General features: G+C 39.2%; 2 protein-coding genes across 2 annotated transcripts; both read right to left on the bottom strand.

Moving 5' to 3' along the window:
• Positions 1-4,828: 4,828 nt before the first annotated feature.
• LOC112853635 (olfactory receptor 1A1) lies at positions 4,829-5,825 on the bottom strand. Its single transcript, XM_025917194.2, has one exon. The coding sequence runs from the start codon at positions 5,756-5,758 to the stop codon at positions 4,829-4,831; it is 930 nt and encodes a 309-aa protein (XP_025772979.1). The 5' UTR covers positions 5,759-5,825.
• An 11,888-nt stretch (positions 5,826-17,713) lies between these two features.
• On the bottom strand, positions 17,714-18,719 carry LOC112853646 (olfactory receptor 1A1-like). The gene has a single exon (XM_025917206.2). The coding sequence runs from the start codon at positions 18,641-18,643 to the stop codon at positions 17,714-17,716; it is 930 nt and encodes a 309-aa protein (XP_025772991.1). The 5' UTR covers positions 18,644-18,719.
• Positions 18,720-18,985: the final 266 nt, after the last annotated feature.

Here is an 18,985-nt window from a genome sequence, read left to right as displayed (position 1 = left end):
GTCCCAGGGTTGTGGGATTGAGTCCCGTGTTGGGCTCCATGCTGAGCATGGAGGCTGCTTGAGATTTTTCTTTCTCTCTTCCTCTGCCCCTCTTCCCTTCTCCCCTGCTCAAGCTCTCTCTCTCTCAAATTAAAAAAAGAAAGAAAAAAAGAAAGAAACATTGAAGGATCATTTCTCTCTTTTGTTTCAAAGTGATAACTTCTATGAGCCCAATGTTTCCCATCTCTGCACTATAGCTCATGCTCTACCAAGGGTGGAGAGTTCTCTCTGCTTGTCAAAGTTCTAGCCATGGCTCCTGCTGGTGCACACATCCTGACGTACTTAGACATCCCTCAGAATTGTATACCTCCTAAGTGGATCAGCTGTGGAGCTGAGGGAAGAGCATTGTCATAAGGAAACTGGGCTCAAATCCCATCTTACTAGACCTGCATCTTACTAATTGAAAGACATTGAATAAATCACTTCACCTTTCGGAGATACAGCTTTCTTATCTTTAAAGAGGGCTATTTTCTTTCATGCCACAGGGCTATTTTGAAAATTAAAAGACACGATAATATGTGGCACAATAGTATAAGACACTCAAGCTGGAATCTTATACTCTGAGATGATTTAATCTATTTCCATAGCTTTACTTATCACTTTACAGTGGTCTATGTGCTATTAATTTTACTTCAAAGTTTCGTATCTTTCATTCTACTATTTAATTGAATACTTCCATGAAAATGTCCCAAAAGAACCCTTGAAAACATACCTAAGTGGAACTAATTTTTCTTAAATGACTCTCTTGTTAACAATTTTCATTAAACATATCGCTGACTTTTTACGGAAACCTCAAAACCTTGAAGATATCTTACTACTTACATAATAATTACCATATTCTATTGTTCATATTTTCATTACCTTTGCATTTGCACTTGACCCTTGAACAGCTGGGGTTAGGGGCATCAACCCCCTACACAGTCAAAAATCTGCAAATAGCTTTTGATTCCCCTAAAACTTAACTATTAATAGTCTACTATTGACTGGAAGCCTTACCAATAACATAAATAATCTATTAACATACATCTTGTATACTATACGTATTATATACTGTATTCTTACAATAAAGTAAGCTCGAGAAAGGAAAATGTTTGTTAAGGGAATCATAAGGAAGAGAAAATACATTGACAGTACTGTACTATAAAAAATCTGTGTATAAGTGGACCCGTGCAGTTTAAACCCCTATTTGTTCAAGGGTCAACTGTAGATCCTCTTCTATATCTTCACTGTTTCTTTAGATTGCTCTGAGCTGTTTAATTAACCTCCTGGTCTCACCAATCCTCTCTGTTCCCTTACTGCTCTCTGTCTATCCAATCTTAGTTCCACACAAACTCTCACCATTGCTACATGCAGAGTTTTTATTATCTATCTACATCTACCATCTATGTTTCTATTATCTATCTATCTATCTATCTACCTACCTATCAATCATCTATCTGTCTACACAGTACCATAAACACTCTTAGACTCACCATGCAACCTGATAGTTAGGTCTTTAGTAATAACTCATGTCTAACTACATGGTATCTCCAGTTACATTCTCCTGACTCTCCCCTTTTGAATTTCCTCTCATACTGAATCCTATACTTATTTTTGCCTTGTTTTTGTTTGTTTTTTTTTGTTTGTTTGTTTGTTTGTTTGAGAGAGAGAGCGAGCGTGGGGGAGGGGCAGAAGGGGACGAAAAAGAGAATCTTAAGCAGGCTCCATGTTCAGCACAGATCCCGACATGGGGCTTGATCCCATGACCCTCGGATCATGACCTGAGCCGAAATTAAGAATTAATCACTCAGCTGACTGAGCCATCCTGGCACTTTTACATTTTTACATTTTTAAATATTATTGTTATGTTGCTGTAATATACTGTATGTATGCTGTAATAATAATTACATCATCATCATCATCAAGGCAGTACTATTGTGGACTGAGACCCCTCAGGAATGAAGGTCCGGCTCATCTCAGCAGGTGAAGACCAAGTGGCAGCTGTTTGGCAGCTCCCCTCAGAGACGTGAGCATCTGAGGTCATCCCTCAGACATGTGGTCATCCCTCTTCTGAGTTCCTAGGTTCTGGTAACATCACTTTTCCCTTTTGTACCTAGGGGAAGTGATTTATTCTTGTGGTTAATAATCTCTGGGCTACCTTCACATCCATCTCTTTCTCCTACAGTCTTTTTCAGGACACACTTATATATCTACTTCCCTGTATTAAATCTTCTGGGTTTAAAAATACTAGATGTGACCCAAACTGAAATACCAGTCATAGACTGTAGTCTTTTCCAGACTTAGTCAATCCCTGGACATTGGTATGTGAAGAAATTTAAATTATTGTGTTAAAATTATTCCAGGACCAAATCAAAGGGAAATGAGTGAGACAATGACTTGACATACCAGTGTAGTGATTTTTATTTATATTATAATCAGTGATTTTCTTTTGTATTATAATCATACACATAGATTCTTATGATTACTGTAAGATACAGTAGAGGAGGCTAACTTCCCTTGTCCAAGTTAAACAGAGGAGTAACATGAGACAGATACAGAGCAGTTAAATGGTATGGAGTTCTCCTAAGAGCTTTACATTCTCAGGCCTTCTTTTATTTTTTATTTTTTTATTAAAAAAAATTTTTTTAATGTTTATTTATTTCTGAGACAGAGACAGAGCATGAGTGGGGGAGGGTCAGCAAGAGGGAGACACAGAATCCGAAGCAGGCTCCTGGCTCTGAGCTGTCAGCACAGAGCCCGACACAGGGCTCGAACTCACAGACCATGAGATCATGACCTGAGCTGAAGCCGGACGCTCAGCCGACTGAACCACCCAGGCGCCCCTCTCAGGCCTTCTTTTATACTCTCCTCTTTGGCACTTAATATTTCACTAGGGGAAATATTTGAAACATATGCTATCTGAACTTACCCATAACAACAAAATTAACCTTGTTGCATTCATTGTTTAAAAATAAAATTGCAAGTTTCATTTATTCATCTCACACAAATTTATTAAGTAATTACTATATGCCAGAACTGTCTAAGTTCTGAATATACAACAGTGAACAAAACAGATCCCAAATCTTCACATTCTCGTGGGTAGAAACAAGCAATAAATTTGTATAACCTTGTCCTTGGCCAACCTTGAAATGCCCTACATAAAATGCCTCCATTTCCTCTGTTATTTGGTCAGCCATTCACACAGATTCATATGCATTTATAATCAAAATCTTTTTGGTTGAAAAGAAGATAATTGGGATAGTTCGCATCCTTGGTGTTTTAGAGACCCAGAGAGCATTAAAAGGTGAGTAACATCATCTTTTGCCATCCAAATTCTTCCAACATGGACAAATAGCTGGCAATGTGAATTATCTATAGAAAACAATAATTTTATATTTTTACTGGCAGTTAAAAATAGTAGATAAGTAAATAAATAAAGCAACTTGCACACTGTTCCAAGATACACTCATTTCACCTCTTCAAAATGTTATCCTGTTTGGAAATATGATATTTAAGGACAATCATTTATAAATTATTAATATTTTGAAAAAATTTTATAATTTCCTCATGAACAGGATCAAATCATAGGTAGAAGAGTTCCTCATTGGTTATTTAGGACCTGTTGGATTAACTATCTCTGTTTAGGAAATATCACCTACATATCAGGGCTGAGCAACCGGAATCAGTCTTATCTTCCCTGGGCCATACTGGAGAAACAAGGTCACATCAGTTTCAATACTGCTCTTTTTTCTTCATTTCTTTGGCACTCCAATCTGTTGTCACAGTAACTTTATTTCATGATGTAATTAATTAAGTTAGAATATTTATTACTTAAAAATTTTTTTTTAACGTTTTTTATTTATTTTTGGGACAGAGAGAGACAGAGCATGAACGGGGGAGGGGCAGAGAGAGAGGGACACACAGAATCGGAAACAGGCTCCAGGCTCTGAGCCATCAGCCCAGAGCCCGACTCGGGGCTCAAACTCACGGACCGCGAGATCGTGACCTGGCTGAAGTCGGACGCTTAACCGACTGCGCCACCCAGGCGCCCCATAGAATATTTATTACTTTAAAATGCAATAACTATCAATGAGTATGATTTTGGTATGATTTTAAGGAGAATCATCTGCTCTTTAGAAACAGTCTAGTTTAATCAATAATATAACAAGAACAAAAATACCTGCTGTGTCATTGCCTTTAAAGATTTTACTGGATGGGTAAATAATGTCTAGTCCAAATGATGTCTGACATTTCCAGATTACAGTGCAGAGACTGATATTTTCATTTGCTCATCTGATTTTCCACCAAGAATCATTGGATACACTTTACATGAACAACAATGGGAGAGAGGTACAGTGATGTTTTAAGATAGTTCTTGCCTTTAGAGGCTTGTAAGCATTGTAGGGGTGATTAACATATATCCAAGAAAAACTGACATTTGAATAGTGATGTTTAGCCTTCAAGTCATGGACTTTTGCAATCCTCATGCTCTGTGACCATGGTGGAGCAGATATTATTATTCCTAATATGTTGATATAGAAACAAAGCGTCAGATATTTTCAACTTTACTCTGATTATCAGTAGCTTATCTAGGACGTGAACCCAAAATTTCTGTGCTGGCAAAAGGACAATAATGGGTACAAAGTGATGATTTCAATAAGGTGTGTCATAAACTTACTAGATTTCAGAGAAGGGGATTTTGTAGCTGGAAAGATCAAAGGTTGCTTCTTGGAGGGGATGAACATTAAGGGATGGACTTCCAAGTGCATCCTAATTGATGACTGCATTCCTCAATATGACCTCACATTGGTTATGAGGAAATTCTCTTGCTGAATAGTATCCTCAGGGCAGCCTTCATGTCTCTGTTTCTCAGACTATAAATGAAAGGATTTAGCATTGGAGTCACTGCCATGTACATAACAGTCATGATTGCATCCTTTAGGCTGTAACTAGTCAGAGGGCGGAAATATATGCCCATGACTGTCCCATAATACAGAGAAACAACAGTGAGGTGGGAGCCACAGGTGGAGAAGGCTTTGAGCATGCCCTTAGTGGAAGGAACCCATAAAACTGTGGAAAAGACCCGGACATAGGAGATGATGATGCATAGTAATGGCACAGAGAAAATACCAACCCCTAGGTACATCATCTTCACATTGAAGTGGATGTCAGAACAGGACAGCTTAAGCAAAGGGGTAATGTCACAGTAGAAGTTGGCTACCTCCTTGTTGCCACAGAAGGACAGACTAGCTGTGAGCAGAGTGTGGGGGAGGGCATTGGCGTTTCCAACCACCCAAGATCCAACAACTAGAAGGACACAAGTCTGTGGGCTCATAATTGTTGTGTAATGAAGTGGGCGGCTGATGGCCATGGCACGATCATATGCCATCGCAGCCAGGATATAGCTATCTGTGTTACCCAAGGCAATCATAAAATACATTTGTGTTAGACATCCCCCAAAGGAGATGGATTTGCTGTGCAAGACATGGTTGGCTAGCATCTTGGGGATGGTTACAGAGGAGAATAAGATGTCAACGGAGGAGAGGTTGGCAAGGAAAAAATACATGGGGTTGTGAAGGCGAATGTCAGAGCGAATAGCCAAGATGATGAGCAGGTTTCCAGTCAATGTGATGGGGTAAATGAACAGGAAGAAGATGAAGAAGAAGTCTTCCTGTACCTGCTGACCAGTAACTCCCAGAAGGATGAATTCCAGGGTAGAAGATTGGTTGTCTTCTTTCATGGTTCCTTTATTAAGAAAGGGGAGAAGAATCCAGAATTATTAATGGAGTTTATGTAATGATCTTCCTTATCCATCAGTTTTGATTCAAGTGACTATCAATCTCTACGATGTGTTTACTAAATCCGGAGATAGCCAACATTTTGGAGAAATATCCTTGTTGATTAGTGAAACTGATCAACAATTAACTCTTGACACTCATGTCTAAGAAGTGAACAATCTGTGAATCAAAAGTGGCCATCCTCCCCCATCTCAGAACCATCACTCAAACACCTAGGATTCAATAAATTCACAAATGCCTTTACACTGTATGTGCTGGATATTTTGCTAGACTAATGGAAAAAAGCACAAATATGTGAAAAATACAACTTTTTAGTCCACTTATTCGACATGTAAAACAAAGTCTGTGCTCTCAGGAACTTTACAATGTAATAGAAAAGCCAAAAATAGCACATTTTTAAAATTTCACACTACAAGGAATGGAAAGCACTTAGAAATCTTGATAAAATACTCCAGTACAAAAGATGTGTCATTACAAGGGCCAGCCATGAAATTAGAAATTGTTCCAATGACCAAACTAATAGAGATCCTAGAACCCAGGAAGTAACAGGTGTCTATGCTGACATTGGACTATTGTAAATCACCAGGATCACTGGGTTTTTGTCCTAGCAAAAACAAGCCTAGTGAATTTCCTCCCCAAGCACCTCATTTTCAGAGAAGAATTTCACCATGTCCTTTTACAAGGTATATCTCTTTGAAAAACTCTCTAATATCCATAATCACAAAGCTTTTCACTTCCCTTCCTTTATTATTATTTTTCTCACTTCTGAGTGTATAGCCAAAGGAAATGAAATGGGGTATTGAAAAGATTTCTTCAGTCTCATTTTTATGGCAGCATTATTCACCGTACTGAGCTATGGAAACAACGTAAGTGCCCACCAAGAGATGAAGGGATAAAGAAGATATATTCTCTCTCTCTCTCTTCTCATTACATGAAATAAGCCAGACACAGAGACAAACAGTGAATAATCTCACTTCTATGTGTATTTTAGGAAAGTCATAGTCATAGTAACAGTTAGCCATAGTTGATGCTGATCTTGAGAACTTGGGATCTGCAGCCAAGGTTTGAGTCCTAATTTTGCTACTACAACTCTATGTCAACTTAAGTATTCAATTCATCATTTTTCATTTGATAAAGTGACAAAAATAATTCTACTTACCTTTGGAGGTTTTGTGAGGCTCAAAGGAGATAATGCAAGTAGGTCAGTTGCTGGCTATCTATCCTTGATTTGTCACTGTCATAAAGACCCTTTTCCACAACATTCACACCTCCTATTGAGGAGTCAGCTCAGATGCTGTCAAAGGGGTTTTGGTCCTGTGGCCTTCGCTCCTCTTCCACGAGTGGGAAGTTCACAGCCAGCTGCTGAAGCACTTGTGAACATTCCTCCCTGGGGAGGCAGGCATGCTGCAGAAAGGGTCAGTAGTAGGCCTGAAGAGCGGGTCTCTGGTCCTCTGCACTTGAGGTGAAGGAGCTAGGACTTGGATGGTTTGGACAAAAGAGCCTCGAGTTTCCTAATGATAGAGCAGAAGGGATGACTGTTCTAGATGGGCCATGAAGACGGGAACTCTAGCTTCCTCCTCAGGAAGCAAGGTGGTCATAGAATAGAGAAAATTAGGAATTCTTTACCAGGTTATAACATCTCTTGAAACGTGACTCCCTCAGGTCTTCATCCTGGCCGTAGTCAGAGTAATTGTTGAGACTCATTACACACTCCTATGGCTGTGCCCTGAGGAGACAGTGGTTCTCAAGAGTAATCTTTCCCAGAGTTCTTTTCTGGAAGGAAGTATGGGCAAGAGGGTTTCCTAGAGAATGTGTCTCCAGGGTCCAAGCTCTGAGCTGACCTCCTCTAGACACTTTGTTGGCATACGGGCTCCTGGCACCAATTAGAACATCCTGTTGGGTGCTGCAAAGACTGTGGTACAACTGAGTAAAAGAAATAATCAACAAAGTGAAACAATAACCTATGGAAAGGGAGAACATATTTGCAAACCATATATTTGATAGGGGGTTTATAACCAAAATATTTAAAGAACTCATGAAACAAACACACATACAAACAAATTGAATGAAAAAATAGGCAGCAGAACTAAATAGACATTTTCCAAGAAGACACCCAAATGGCCAACAGGTACAGGGAAAGATGATCAGTGTCATCAATCACCAGGGAAATGCAAATGAAAACCACAATAAGGTATCACTTCACACCTGTTGGAATGGCTATTATCAAGAAGACGTGCAGTAATAAAGTTGGCAAGGGTGTAGGTGTAGAGAAATGGAAACTTGTATGGACTGTTGGTGACAATGTAAATTGGTACAGCCACTATAGAAAACAGTATGGAGATTCCACAAGCAATTAAAAATGGAACTACCATGGGGCGCCTGGGTGGCGCAGTCGGTTAAGCGTCCGACTTCAGCCAGGTCACGATCTCGCGGTCCGTGAGTTCGAGCCCCGCGTCAGGCTCTGGGCTGATGGCTCGGAGCCTGGAGCCTGTTTCCGATTCTGTGTCTCCCTCTCTCTCTGCCCCTCCCCCGTTCATGCTCTGTCTCTGTCTGTCCCATAAATAAATAAAAAAACGTTGAAAAAAAAAATTTTAAAAATGGAACTACCATATGATCCAGCAATTTCATTAACTTCTGGGTATATATCCAAAGGAAATGAAACAGGGTATTGAAAAGATATCTTCAGTCTCATTTTATGAGACTATTATATATATTATATATATGTATACATACATATACATACACACACATATATAATGCATTTATTTATTTATTTAAAAAAATTTTTTTAACGTTTTATTTATTTTTGAGATAGAGACAAAACATGAACGGGGGAGGGTCAGAGAGAGGGAGACAAAGAATCCAAAACAGGCTCCAGGCTCTGAGCTGTCAGCACAGAGCCCGACGCAGGGCTCGGACTCACGGACCGCGAGATCATGACCTGAGCCAAAGTCGGCCGCTTAACCGACTGAGCCACCCAGGAACCCCGCATATATAATGCATTTAATGGAATATGATTCAGTCACAAGAAAGAAGCCAATTCTTCCATTTACATAATAATAGTGAAGCTAAGGGATCTCAGTGAAATTAGCCAGATGCAGAGACAAATAGTGAATGATCTCACTTCTATGTGTATTATAGGAAAGTCACAGTCATAGTAACAGAGAGTAGAGGATGGTTTATCAGGGCCTGGGGGTGTGGGAGAGAGGGAGATCAATTTTTCTGTGTGGAATGATCCTGGAATTTTAAGAGTAAATTCCACTTGGTCATGGTGTCTAAACCTTTTAATATGCTGCAGAACTCTGTTTGCTACTGTTTTGTTGAGGATTTTTAGATCATTGTTCATAAGGGATATTGGTATGAAGTTTTCTTTTTTTTTTTTTCTTGTAGTGTCTTTGGTTGTTTTGATATCCTCACAGAATGAGTTAGGAAATTCCTCTCCTCTTCAATATTTGGAAAAGTTTGAGAAGGATTGGTACTAGCTCCCTTTAAATGTTTGTTAAAATTCACCAGTGAAGCCCGTAGGTCCAGGGATTTTCTTTGTTGGAAATTTTTCATTACTGATTTAATGTCCTTACTAGTTATAGGTCTATTCATATTGTTTGTTTCTTCATGATTTAGTTTTGGTAGGTTGTGCATTTCTAGGAATTTGTGCACATAACCATTCATAATGCTCTTATTATCCTTTTTTAACTATTGAAATGGTAATAATGTCCCCACTTTAATTTCTGATTTTAGTAATTTAAGTCTTTTTTATCTTTAGTCTATCCAGATAATTTTTTGTCAATTTTGTTGATGGTTTTGAAAAACTAACTTTTGGGTTTATGATTTCCTCTACTGTTTTTCTATTCTCCATTTCATTTTTCTCTAATCTTTATATTTCCTTTATTCCGCTAGTTTTGGGTTTTAGCGTGTTCTTTTTCTAAGTTCCTTACGTTGTAAATTTAGACTATTGATGGGAGATCATTCTTATGTTTATTTTAATTTAATTTAATTTAATTTATTTATTTTTAATTATTTAAATCCAAGTTAGTTAACATATAGTGTAATAATGGTTTCAGGTATAGAATTTAATGATTCATCACTTACATACAATGCTCCGTGCTCATCCCAACAAGTGCCCTCCTTAATGTCCATCATCCATTTAGTCCATCACCCCACCCAACACCCTTGTAGAAAACCTCAGTTCATTTTCTGTACTTAAGAGTCTCTTAAGGTTTACCTTCCTCTGTGTTTTTATCATGTTTTTTCCTTCCCATCCCCTATGCTTATCTGTTTTGTTTCTTAAATTCCACATGTGAGTGGAATCATATATTTCTCTGACTGACTTATTTCACTTAGTGTAATATGATATTTGCAAACCAACCAAATATCTACTTCCATCCACGTTGTTGCAAATGGCAAGATTTCATTCTTTTTTGATCGTGAGTAAAATTTCAATGTGTGTGTGTGTGTGTGTGTGTGTGTGTGTGTCCTCTCCTTTATGCATACATCATTTGGTGGACATTTGGGTTTCTTCCATAATTTGGCTTTTGTTGATAGTCCTCCTATAAACATTGGGAAGCATGTACCCCTTTGAATCAGCATTATTGTATCCTTAGGATAAATACCTAGTAATGCAATTGTGGGGTTGTAGGGTAGCTCTGTTTTTAAATTTTTGAGGAACTTCCATACTGTTTTCCAAACTGGTTGCACAAGTTTGCATTCCCACCAGCAGTGCACAAGGGTTCCCCTATCTCTGCATCCTAACCAACATCTGTTGTTTCCTGAGTTGTCAATTGTAGTCATTCTGCCAGGTGTGAGATGGTATCTCATCGTGGTTTTGATTTTTATTTCCTTGATGATGAGTGACATTGAGCATCTTTTCATGTGTCTGTTAGTCATCTAGATGTCTTCTTTGGAAAGTTGTCTATTCATCTCTTCTGCCCAGTTCTTCACTGGATTAATTTTTTTGGGGTGTTGAGTTTGATAAGTTCCTCTCTCTCTCTCTATATATATATATATATATATAATGAATATATATATATATATATATATATATATATTCATCTATTTTTGAGAGACTGAGAGACAGAGCATGAGTGGAAGAGGGGCAGAGAGAGAGAGAGAGCGAGAGCGAGGGAAACACAGAATCCGAAGCAGGCTCCAGGTCTGAGCTGTCAGCACAGAGCCCAATGTGCAGCTTGAGCTCATGAACCATGAGCTCATGATCTGAGCTGAAGTCAGACGCTTAAACAACTAAGCCACCCGAGTGCCCCAAGTTTGGTACGTTCTTTATAGATTTTGGATACTAACCCTTTATCTGATATGTCATTTGCAAGTATCTTTGCCCATTCTGTCTGTTGTCTTTTAGTTTTGTTCATTGTTTCCTTCACTGTGTAGATTCTTGATGAGGTCCCAATAGTTCACTTTGTTTTTGTTTCCCTTGCCTCCAGAGACATGTCTAGTAAGAAGTTGCTGTATCCGAGGTCAAAGATGTTGTTGCCTGTTTTGTCCTCTAGGACTTCGATGGTTTCTTGCCTTACATTTAGGTCTTACATCCACTTTGAGTTTATTTTTGTTCCATACTGTTTTTATAAGTGATCAGTCTAATACTTTCATTATGTTTGGTTTTACCTGTGAAATTTTTCCTTTCATAATTTTCTTAGTGTTGAAAATGGCCTTTCCTTATCATTCAAAGAATTCCCTTTAACATTTCTTTTAACACTGATTTGGTGGAGAGGAATGCCTTTAACATTGATTTGCCTTGGAAACTATCTCTCCTTCTATTCTGAATGATAGCCTTACTGGGTAGAGTATTTTTGGTTGCATGTTTTTTTTCCTTTTGGCACTTCAAATGTATCATGCCATTTCCTTCTGGCCTACAAGGTTTCTGCTGAGAAATCAGCTTATAGCTTTATGAGGTTTCCCTTGTATTCAACTGTTTTCTCTTGCTGCTTTTAAAATTCTATCACTACTTTTTGCCATATTTATTATTATGTATCTTGGCATATTCTGGTTGATTTTGTTGGGGCCTCTCTGTGCCTCCTGGATCTGGATGTTTGTTTTCTTCCCCAGATTAGGGAGGTTTTCAGTTATTACTTTTAAAATAAATTTTATTCTCCCCTTTTCCTTCTGGGATCCCTGTAATGTAAATATTATTATGCTTGATGATACTTCAGAGTTCCCTTAACCTGTTCTCATTATTCTATTATTCTTTTTTCTTTTTGCTCTTCAGGTTGGTTGCTTTCCATTATTCTTTCAGCTCACTGATCCATTTTTCTGCCTCTGTAATGTGCTCTTGGTTTCCTCCAGTGAAATTTTAACTTCAGTTATTGAGTCCTTTATCTCTGATAGATCATTTTTTATATTTTATATCTTTTTGTTGATGGTCTCACTGAGAGCCTCCACTCTTTTCTCATGTCCAGTGAGTACCTTTATGACTATTACTTTGAATTTGTTACCAAGCATATTGCTTATATCCGTTTCATTTAGCTCTTTGCTGTGGTTTTGTCCTCTTCTTTCATTTGGGACCCATTCCTTTTTCTCCTCATTTCATCTAACTCTCTGTGTTTGTTTCTGAGTATTAGAAAAGTCAGCTGTGTCTACTGATCTTGAAAATAGTGGCCTTCTGAAGAATAGATCATGTGGTGGTCTGTAGCACAATGTTCCCTGTTTACCACAACCAGGCACTTCAGGGGTGTCCCCTATGTAGGTTGTTTTCACCTTACTATTGTGGCTGAGTCAGGGTTGCCTTCAGTCCAGTCAGCTGCAATGGCCAACTTTGTCTCTTGTGGGCAGGGTTTTGTTCCTGTGCCATTAAGGGGCCAGTTTGGGACCTGTGTGGGCTTATAGTTGGGCAGTGTCAGCAGTCATACCAGATGTCTGTCCTCAGTGCATGTGCCAGGTGGCAGGCAAACTGAACTGTGTAGTTCTCTTCCTGTGTTGTCCCTTAAGAGGCTTTAGTTGGTGAGCAGGGTCTGCAGTCAGATCAAATGTCTGCCCCCAATCCTTCTGCTGGGGCTAACAGTCAACACAAACTGGAGGGCCCTCTTCCAGTGCTGACCCTTGAAAAGATTTTGTTGGTGGGCAGGGCTGACAGTCAGATCATGTGTTTACCCCATTCCATCTGCTGCGGCTGCAGGCAAACTGGTGTGTGTTGTTTTCTTCCCCTTTCCCCAGGGAAGAAGTCACTTTGGACTGTTGCTTGTCCCTCCTGGATCTGCTTGCAGGATGTGTCACAGTAGAAACCACTTTGGAAGGATGCTTGCCAAGTGGCATGCTTTGGTTTGGGTAGATTTACAGAACAGAAGGGCAGGGCACAGAGTGTTACCAAGGTAGGTTAAGGGTGTTTGCACTGGTTCCTGCAAGTGTATGTGTCTCTAGACTGGGGAAAGGGGAAATAAATGATGCCTATCAGGTCTTTTGTTTTTGAAGAAGTCTCCTAAAGGTCTCTGCCCCTCCAGCATGTTCTGAGATTAGTAAATAAATTTCCCTCACATATTGTCCACCTGTTTTCAAGCTACTGCTTCTATGCTGTATCTTGGTGTGGTGGTTTGTTATGCTGGGTCTTTAAGGGTGGGGACTCAGTTTCCTATTACCTTCCAGGTTTCCCATAACTAGGCCTGCTGATTTTTAAAGTACCCCTTTTTAAGCCCCACTAACTGTAAAAACTCTGGGAAGTTAAACTTTACTAGTTTTCAAAGCCAAATATTATGGGAACTCATCTATCTAGTGCAACTTTCATGTCTGGGGTCCCTGATGTCTGTTCTTCTCTCTTCTCTGTGTTTGTGGTGCCCTTCCTGTTGTGGTTAGTCTTGCTGGGAGTTTGATTCCTGTCCCCATCTCCACCCTTCTACCCTTCTTAATGTATCCTCATCGCTAAGATGAACTGTGGAAAGTCTGTTTTGCCAGTCTTCAAGTAATTTTCTGGGTTGGTTGCTTTGATGTGGCTATTATCTAGGTGTGTCTGTGGGACGAGGTGAGATGAGGATACCCCTACTCCACCATCTTTCCAGAATTCTCTGCCTTTTTTTTCTTAATACATTTTTATTGCATATATCTATTCCCAGTTTTTTTGTTTAGTTATTTATAACCTTACAAAATACTATCAATAATAATTTTTAGGGATTTACTTTTTTTTTTTTTTTTTTTACCTAGGTCTATCCTTTATAGGATATAGGATACAGTAATTAGCAGTCAGATTTAGAGGAACATATGTTGAGGTCCAGTCGTGTCCTGAGGGCAGTACCCCATGGAGGTGGGATGTGCTACCACTGAGGACCATGGAAACTTTCACAAACCTGCAAAGTCTTCTAAACTGGTTCTTTGAGAGTGTTTGTGGAGCTCACTTCCAGCAAACTCTCCCTTCCCCAGAGGCTTGTGGGAAGGGTTGCAAGTTCCAATCCTGTAATCTCTTAGTTTTTCTAATGGCAAGCCCCATCCTGAGGCTATATAGGGAAGGGATTTACATTTTTAAATATTACTATTATATTGCTCAGATTCAGTAAAATATCTCTGTGAGCCATTCAGGAAAAGAAATTTCTCTACTGGCTGGAGAGACTAAGCCAATTACTAAGGACATTTTGTTGCCTTCACACAATGGGCGGGGGCGGGGGGGGTGCAAGGAGGACCATGTCTAGAACTATGTATGGGGTGATTTTTGTGTTTCCATGCCAAATAATAGAGATTAAAAGAATTACAGCATAATAATAATAATAATAATAATAATAAAGGCAGTACTATTGTGGACTGAGACCCCTCAGGAATGAAGGTCCGGCTCATCTCAGCAGGTGAAGACCAAGTGGCAGCTGTTTGGCAGCTCCCCTCAGAGACGTGAGCATCTGAGGTCATCCCTCAGACATGTGGTCATCCCTCTCCTGAGTTCCTAGGTTCTGGTAACATCACCTTTCCCTTTTGTACCTAGGGGAAGTGATTTATTCTTGTGGTTAATAATCTCTGGGCTACCTTCACATCCATCTCTTTCTCCTACAGTCTTTTTCAGGACACACTTATATATCTACTTCCCTGTATTAAATCTTCTGGGTTTAAAAATACCAGATTGTGGGGGGGTGGGGTGGGGGTGGGAAACACCTGGGTGGCTCAGTTGGTTAGGCATCCACCTTCGGCTCAGGTCATGATCTCGTGGTTCCTGGGTTTGAGGCCCGTGTCAGGCTCTGTGCTGACAGCTCAGAGCCTGGAGCCTGCTTCAGATTCTGTATCTCTCTCCCTCTTTCCCCTTACACTCTGTCTCTCTCAAAAATAAATAAACTCTGCTCACACTCTGTCTCTCTCAAAAATAAATAAACGTAAAAGAAAAATTTAAAAGTACCATATATGGGCCATATTGGTGGCTCAGTCAATTAGGTGTCTGACTTCAGCTGAGGTCGTATCTCATGATCCGTGAGTTTGAGCCTTGCACTGAGCTCTCTGCTGTCAGTGCAGAGCCTGCTTCATATCTTCTATCTCCCTCTCTCTCTCTGCCCCTCCGTCCTGCTCATTCTCTCTCTCTCTCTCTCAAAAATAAACACTAAAAAAAAATCAGATGTGATTTGTATTTTCTGAATAGGCCTGAACTGACCCAAGCTGACATACCAGCCATAGACTGTAGTCTTTTCCAGACTTAGTCAATTGATCCATTGTACATGTACCTGAAGATTGGTACACGAAGAAATTTAAATTATAGTGTTAAAATTATTCTAGGACAGCATGTTTGACAGGATCAAAGGGAAACAGCTGAAGCAATGACTTGACATACAGGTACAATAATTTTTATTTGTATAATAATCATACACATAGATTCTTATGATTACTGTAGGATTCAGTAGAAGACATTAACTTCCCTTGTCCAAGTTAAACAGAGGAATAACATGAGACTGATATAGAGCAGCTAAATGGTATGGAGTTCTCCTAAGAACCTACATTCTTAGGCCTTTTTTATACTCTCCTCTTTGGCACTTAATATTTCACAAGGGGAAATATTTGAAACACCTCACGCTATTTGAGCTTACATATAACAACAAAATTAACCTTGTTGCAGTCATTGTTTAAAAATAATATTGCAGGGTTCATTTATTCATTTCACACAAATTTATTAAGTAATTACTATATGCCAGCACTGTCTAAGTTCTGAATATACAACAGTGAACAAAACAGATCCCAAATCTTCACATTCTCATGGGTAGAGACAATAAATTTGTACAACAGTACAGCAAATTTGTATAACATTTTCCTTGGCCAACCTTGAAATGCCCTACATAAAATACCTCCATTTCCTCTGTTATTTGGTCGGCCATTCACACAGATTCATATGCATTTGTAATCAAAATCTTTTTGGTTGAAAAGGAGATAATTAGGATAGTTCTAACCCTTGGTGTTTAGAGACCCAAAGAGCATTAAACAGTGAATAACATCATCTTTTGCCATCCAAATTCTTCCAACATGGACAAATAGCTGGCAATGTGAATTATCTATAGAAAACAATAATTTTTTATTTTTACTGGCAGTTAAAAATAGTAGATCATAAAGCAACTTGCACACTGTTCCAAGATACACTCATTTCACCTCTTCAAAAAGTTATCCTGTTTGGAGATACGATATTTAAGGACAATCATTTATAAATTGTTAATTTTTTGAAAAAAATTTATAATTTCCTCATGAACAGGATCAAATCATAGGTAAGGGAGTTCCTTATTGGTTATTTAGGACCTGTTGGATTAACTATCTCTGTTTAGGAACTATCACTTACACATATCAGGGCTGATCATCCAGAATCAAAGTCTCATCTTCCCTGGGCCGTACTGGAGAAAAAAGTCACATATTTTGATATTGCTCTTTTTTCTTCATTTATTTGGCACCCTGATTATTAATAGTGATGAACAATTTTATGATAACTTTATTTCATACTATAATTAATTAAATCAGAATTTTTTTATGTTAAAATACAAGAACTCAATGAGTGTCATTTTGGCATGATTTTAGGAAAAATCTTATGCTCTTTAGACACAGTCTAGTTTAATCAATAACACAATAAGAACAAAAACATCTACCCAGGTCATTTCCTTTAAAGATTTTACCAGATGGGTAAATAATGTCTAGTCTGATTATTTCTATTATCAGATTATAATTCTGACAGCAATATTTTCTTTTGTTCATCTCACTTTCCACCAAGAATCATTATAAGCTTTGTATAATCAGTATATGCTTTATATGAACAAGACTGTGAAAGAGCTACAGTGGTATTTTAAGACCGTTCTTTCCCTCAGAGGCTTACAAGCATAGTAGGGGCAATTAGCATAATAGTAAAAAAACCCGACATTTGAATGGTGATTTATAAACTTTTTTTAAGTTTATTAATTTATTTTGAGAGAGAGAGAGAGAGAAACCAGTAGGGGAGGGACAGAGAGAGAGTGGGTCAGAGGATCGGAAGCGGGCCCTGTGCTGACAGCAGAGACCCTGATGGGGGACTCAAGCCCACAAACCATGAGACCATGACCTGAGCGGAAGTTGGACGCTTAACCAACGGAGCTACCCAGGTGCCCCAGTGATTTATAGCTTTTAAATCATGGACTATTGTGATCCTCACACCCTGTGACCATGGTGGGGCAGATAGTATTATTCCTAATATGTTCATGTTCATGTTCATGTTCCTATAGAAGCAGAGCTTCAGACTTTCTCAATTTTACTCTGATCATTGTAGCTTATCTGGGACATGACCCAAATATTCCTGTGCTGCTAAAAGGACAATAATGTGTACAAAGTGATAATTTTATAAGATGTATCATAAGATTTCAGAGAAGAGGAATTTCCACGTGGGAAGGACAAAGGTGGCTTCTTGGTGGAGTAAGACATTGGAGCTAGATTTCCAAATGCACCTAATTGGTGACTCTAATTGACTGTCCAATATGACTTCACATTGGTTATGAGGAGTGTCTTTTTCTGAAGAGTTTCCCCAGGGCAGCCTTCATGTCCTGATTTCTCAGGCTATAAATGAAAGGATTTAACATTGGGATCACTGTCATGTACATAACAGTTACCACTGCATCCTTTAGGCTGTAACTAGACAGAGGGCGGAAATACATGCCCATGACTGTCCCATAATATAGAGTAACAACAGTGAGGTGGGAACCACAGGTAGAGAAGGCTTTGAGCACACCCTTGGTGGATGGAACCCTCAGGACTGTGGAAAAGACCTGAATATAGGAGATGATAATGAATAGTAAGGGTACAGAGAAAACACCAGCCCCTAGGTACATCACCTTCACATTAAAACGGATGTCAGAACAGGCGAGCTTGAGCAAAGGGATAGTGTCACAGTAGAAGTTGGCTACTTCTTTATTGCCACAGAAGGACAGACTGGATGTGAGCAGAGTGTGCGGGAAGGCATTGGCATTTCCAACCACCCAGGACACAACAACTAGCAAGACACAAGTCCGTGGGCTCATAATAGTTGTGTAATGAAGTGGGCGGCTGATGGCCACGGCACGATCATATGCCATCGCAGCCAGGATATAGCTATCTGTGTTACCTAAGGCAATCATAAAATACAACTGTGCTAGGCATCCTCCAAAGGAGATGGCTTTGCTGTGCAAGAGATGGTTGGTTAGCATCTTGGGGATGGTTACAGAGGAGAATAAGATGTCAACAAAGGAGAGGTTGGCAAGGAAAAAGTACATGGGGATGTGAAGGTGAATGTCAGAGTGAATGGCCAAGATGATGAACAGGTTTCCAATCAATGTGATGGGGTAAATGAACAGGAAGAGGATGAAGAAGAAGTCTTCCTGTTCCTGCTGACCAGTAACTCCCAGGAGGATGAATTCCAGGGTAGAGGACTGGTTGTTTTCCCTCATGGCTCCTTTGTTAAGAAAGAGGGAGAGGAATTCAGAATTATTTTGGAGTTGCCACGAATGTAATGATCTTTCTTACCCACCAGTTTTGATTAAGTGACCAGTAATCTTAATGATGAATTTACTAAACCCAGACACAGCCCGCATTTGTGGGAAAATATCCTTTTTGTTCAGTGGTACCGATCGACATTTAGCCCTTGACACTCATGTTTAAGAAGTGAGAACTGTGTGAATCAAAGATACCAATACTCCTCTATCCCAGAACCATCACTCAAACATCTAGGATTTAATCAATTCACATAAACTTTTTATATTGTATGTGCTAGATACTTTGCTAAGCTTATG

This window comes from Puma concolor, chromosome E1, assembly GCF_028749965.1.
Source record: "Puma concolor isolate L17-30 chromosome E1, mPumCon1.1.hap2, whole genome shotgun sequence".
Classification (NCBI taxonomy): Eukaryota; Metazoa; Chordata; class Mammalia; order Carnivora; family Felidae; genus Puma; species Puma concolor.
The sequence above is the reverse complement of the archived record's forward strand: the minus strand, read 5'-3'. Positions and strand labels throughout refer to the sequence as shown.

Excerpts from the sequence above, each read along its gene's own strand:
- LOC112853646 (XM_025917206.2), bottom strand. The coding sequence starts at position 18,643 with ATGAGGGAAAACAACCAGTCCTCTACCCTGGAATTCATCCTCCTGGGA.
- LOC112853635 (XM_025917194.2), bottom strand. The coding sequence starts at position 5,758 with ATGAAAGAAGACAACCAATCTTCTACCCTGGAATTCATCCTTCTGGGA.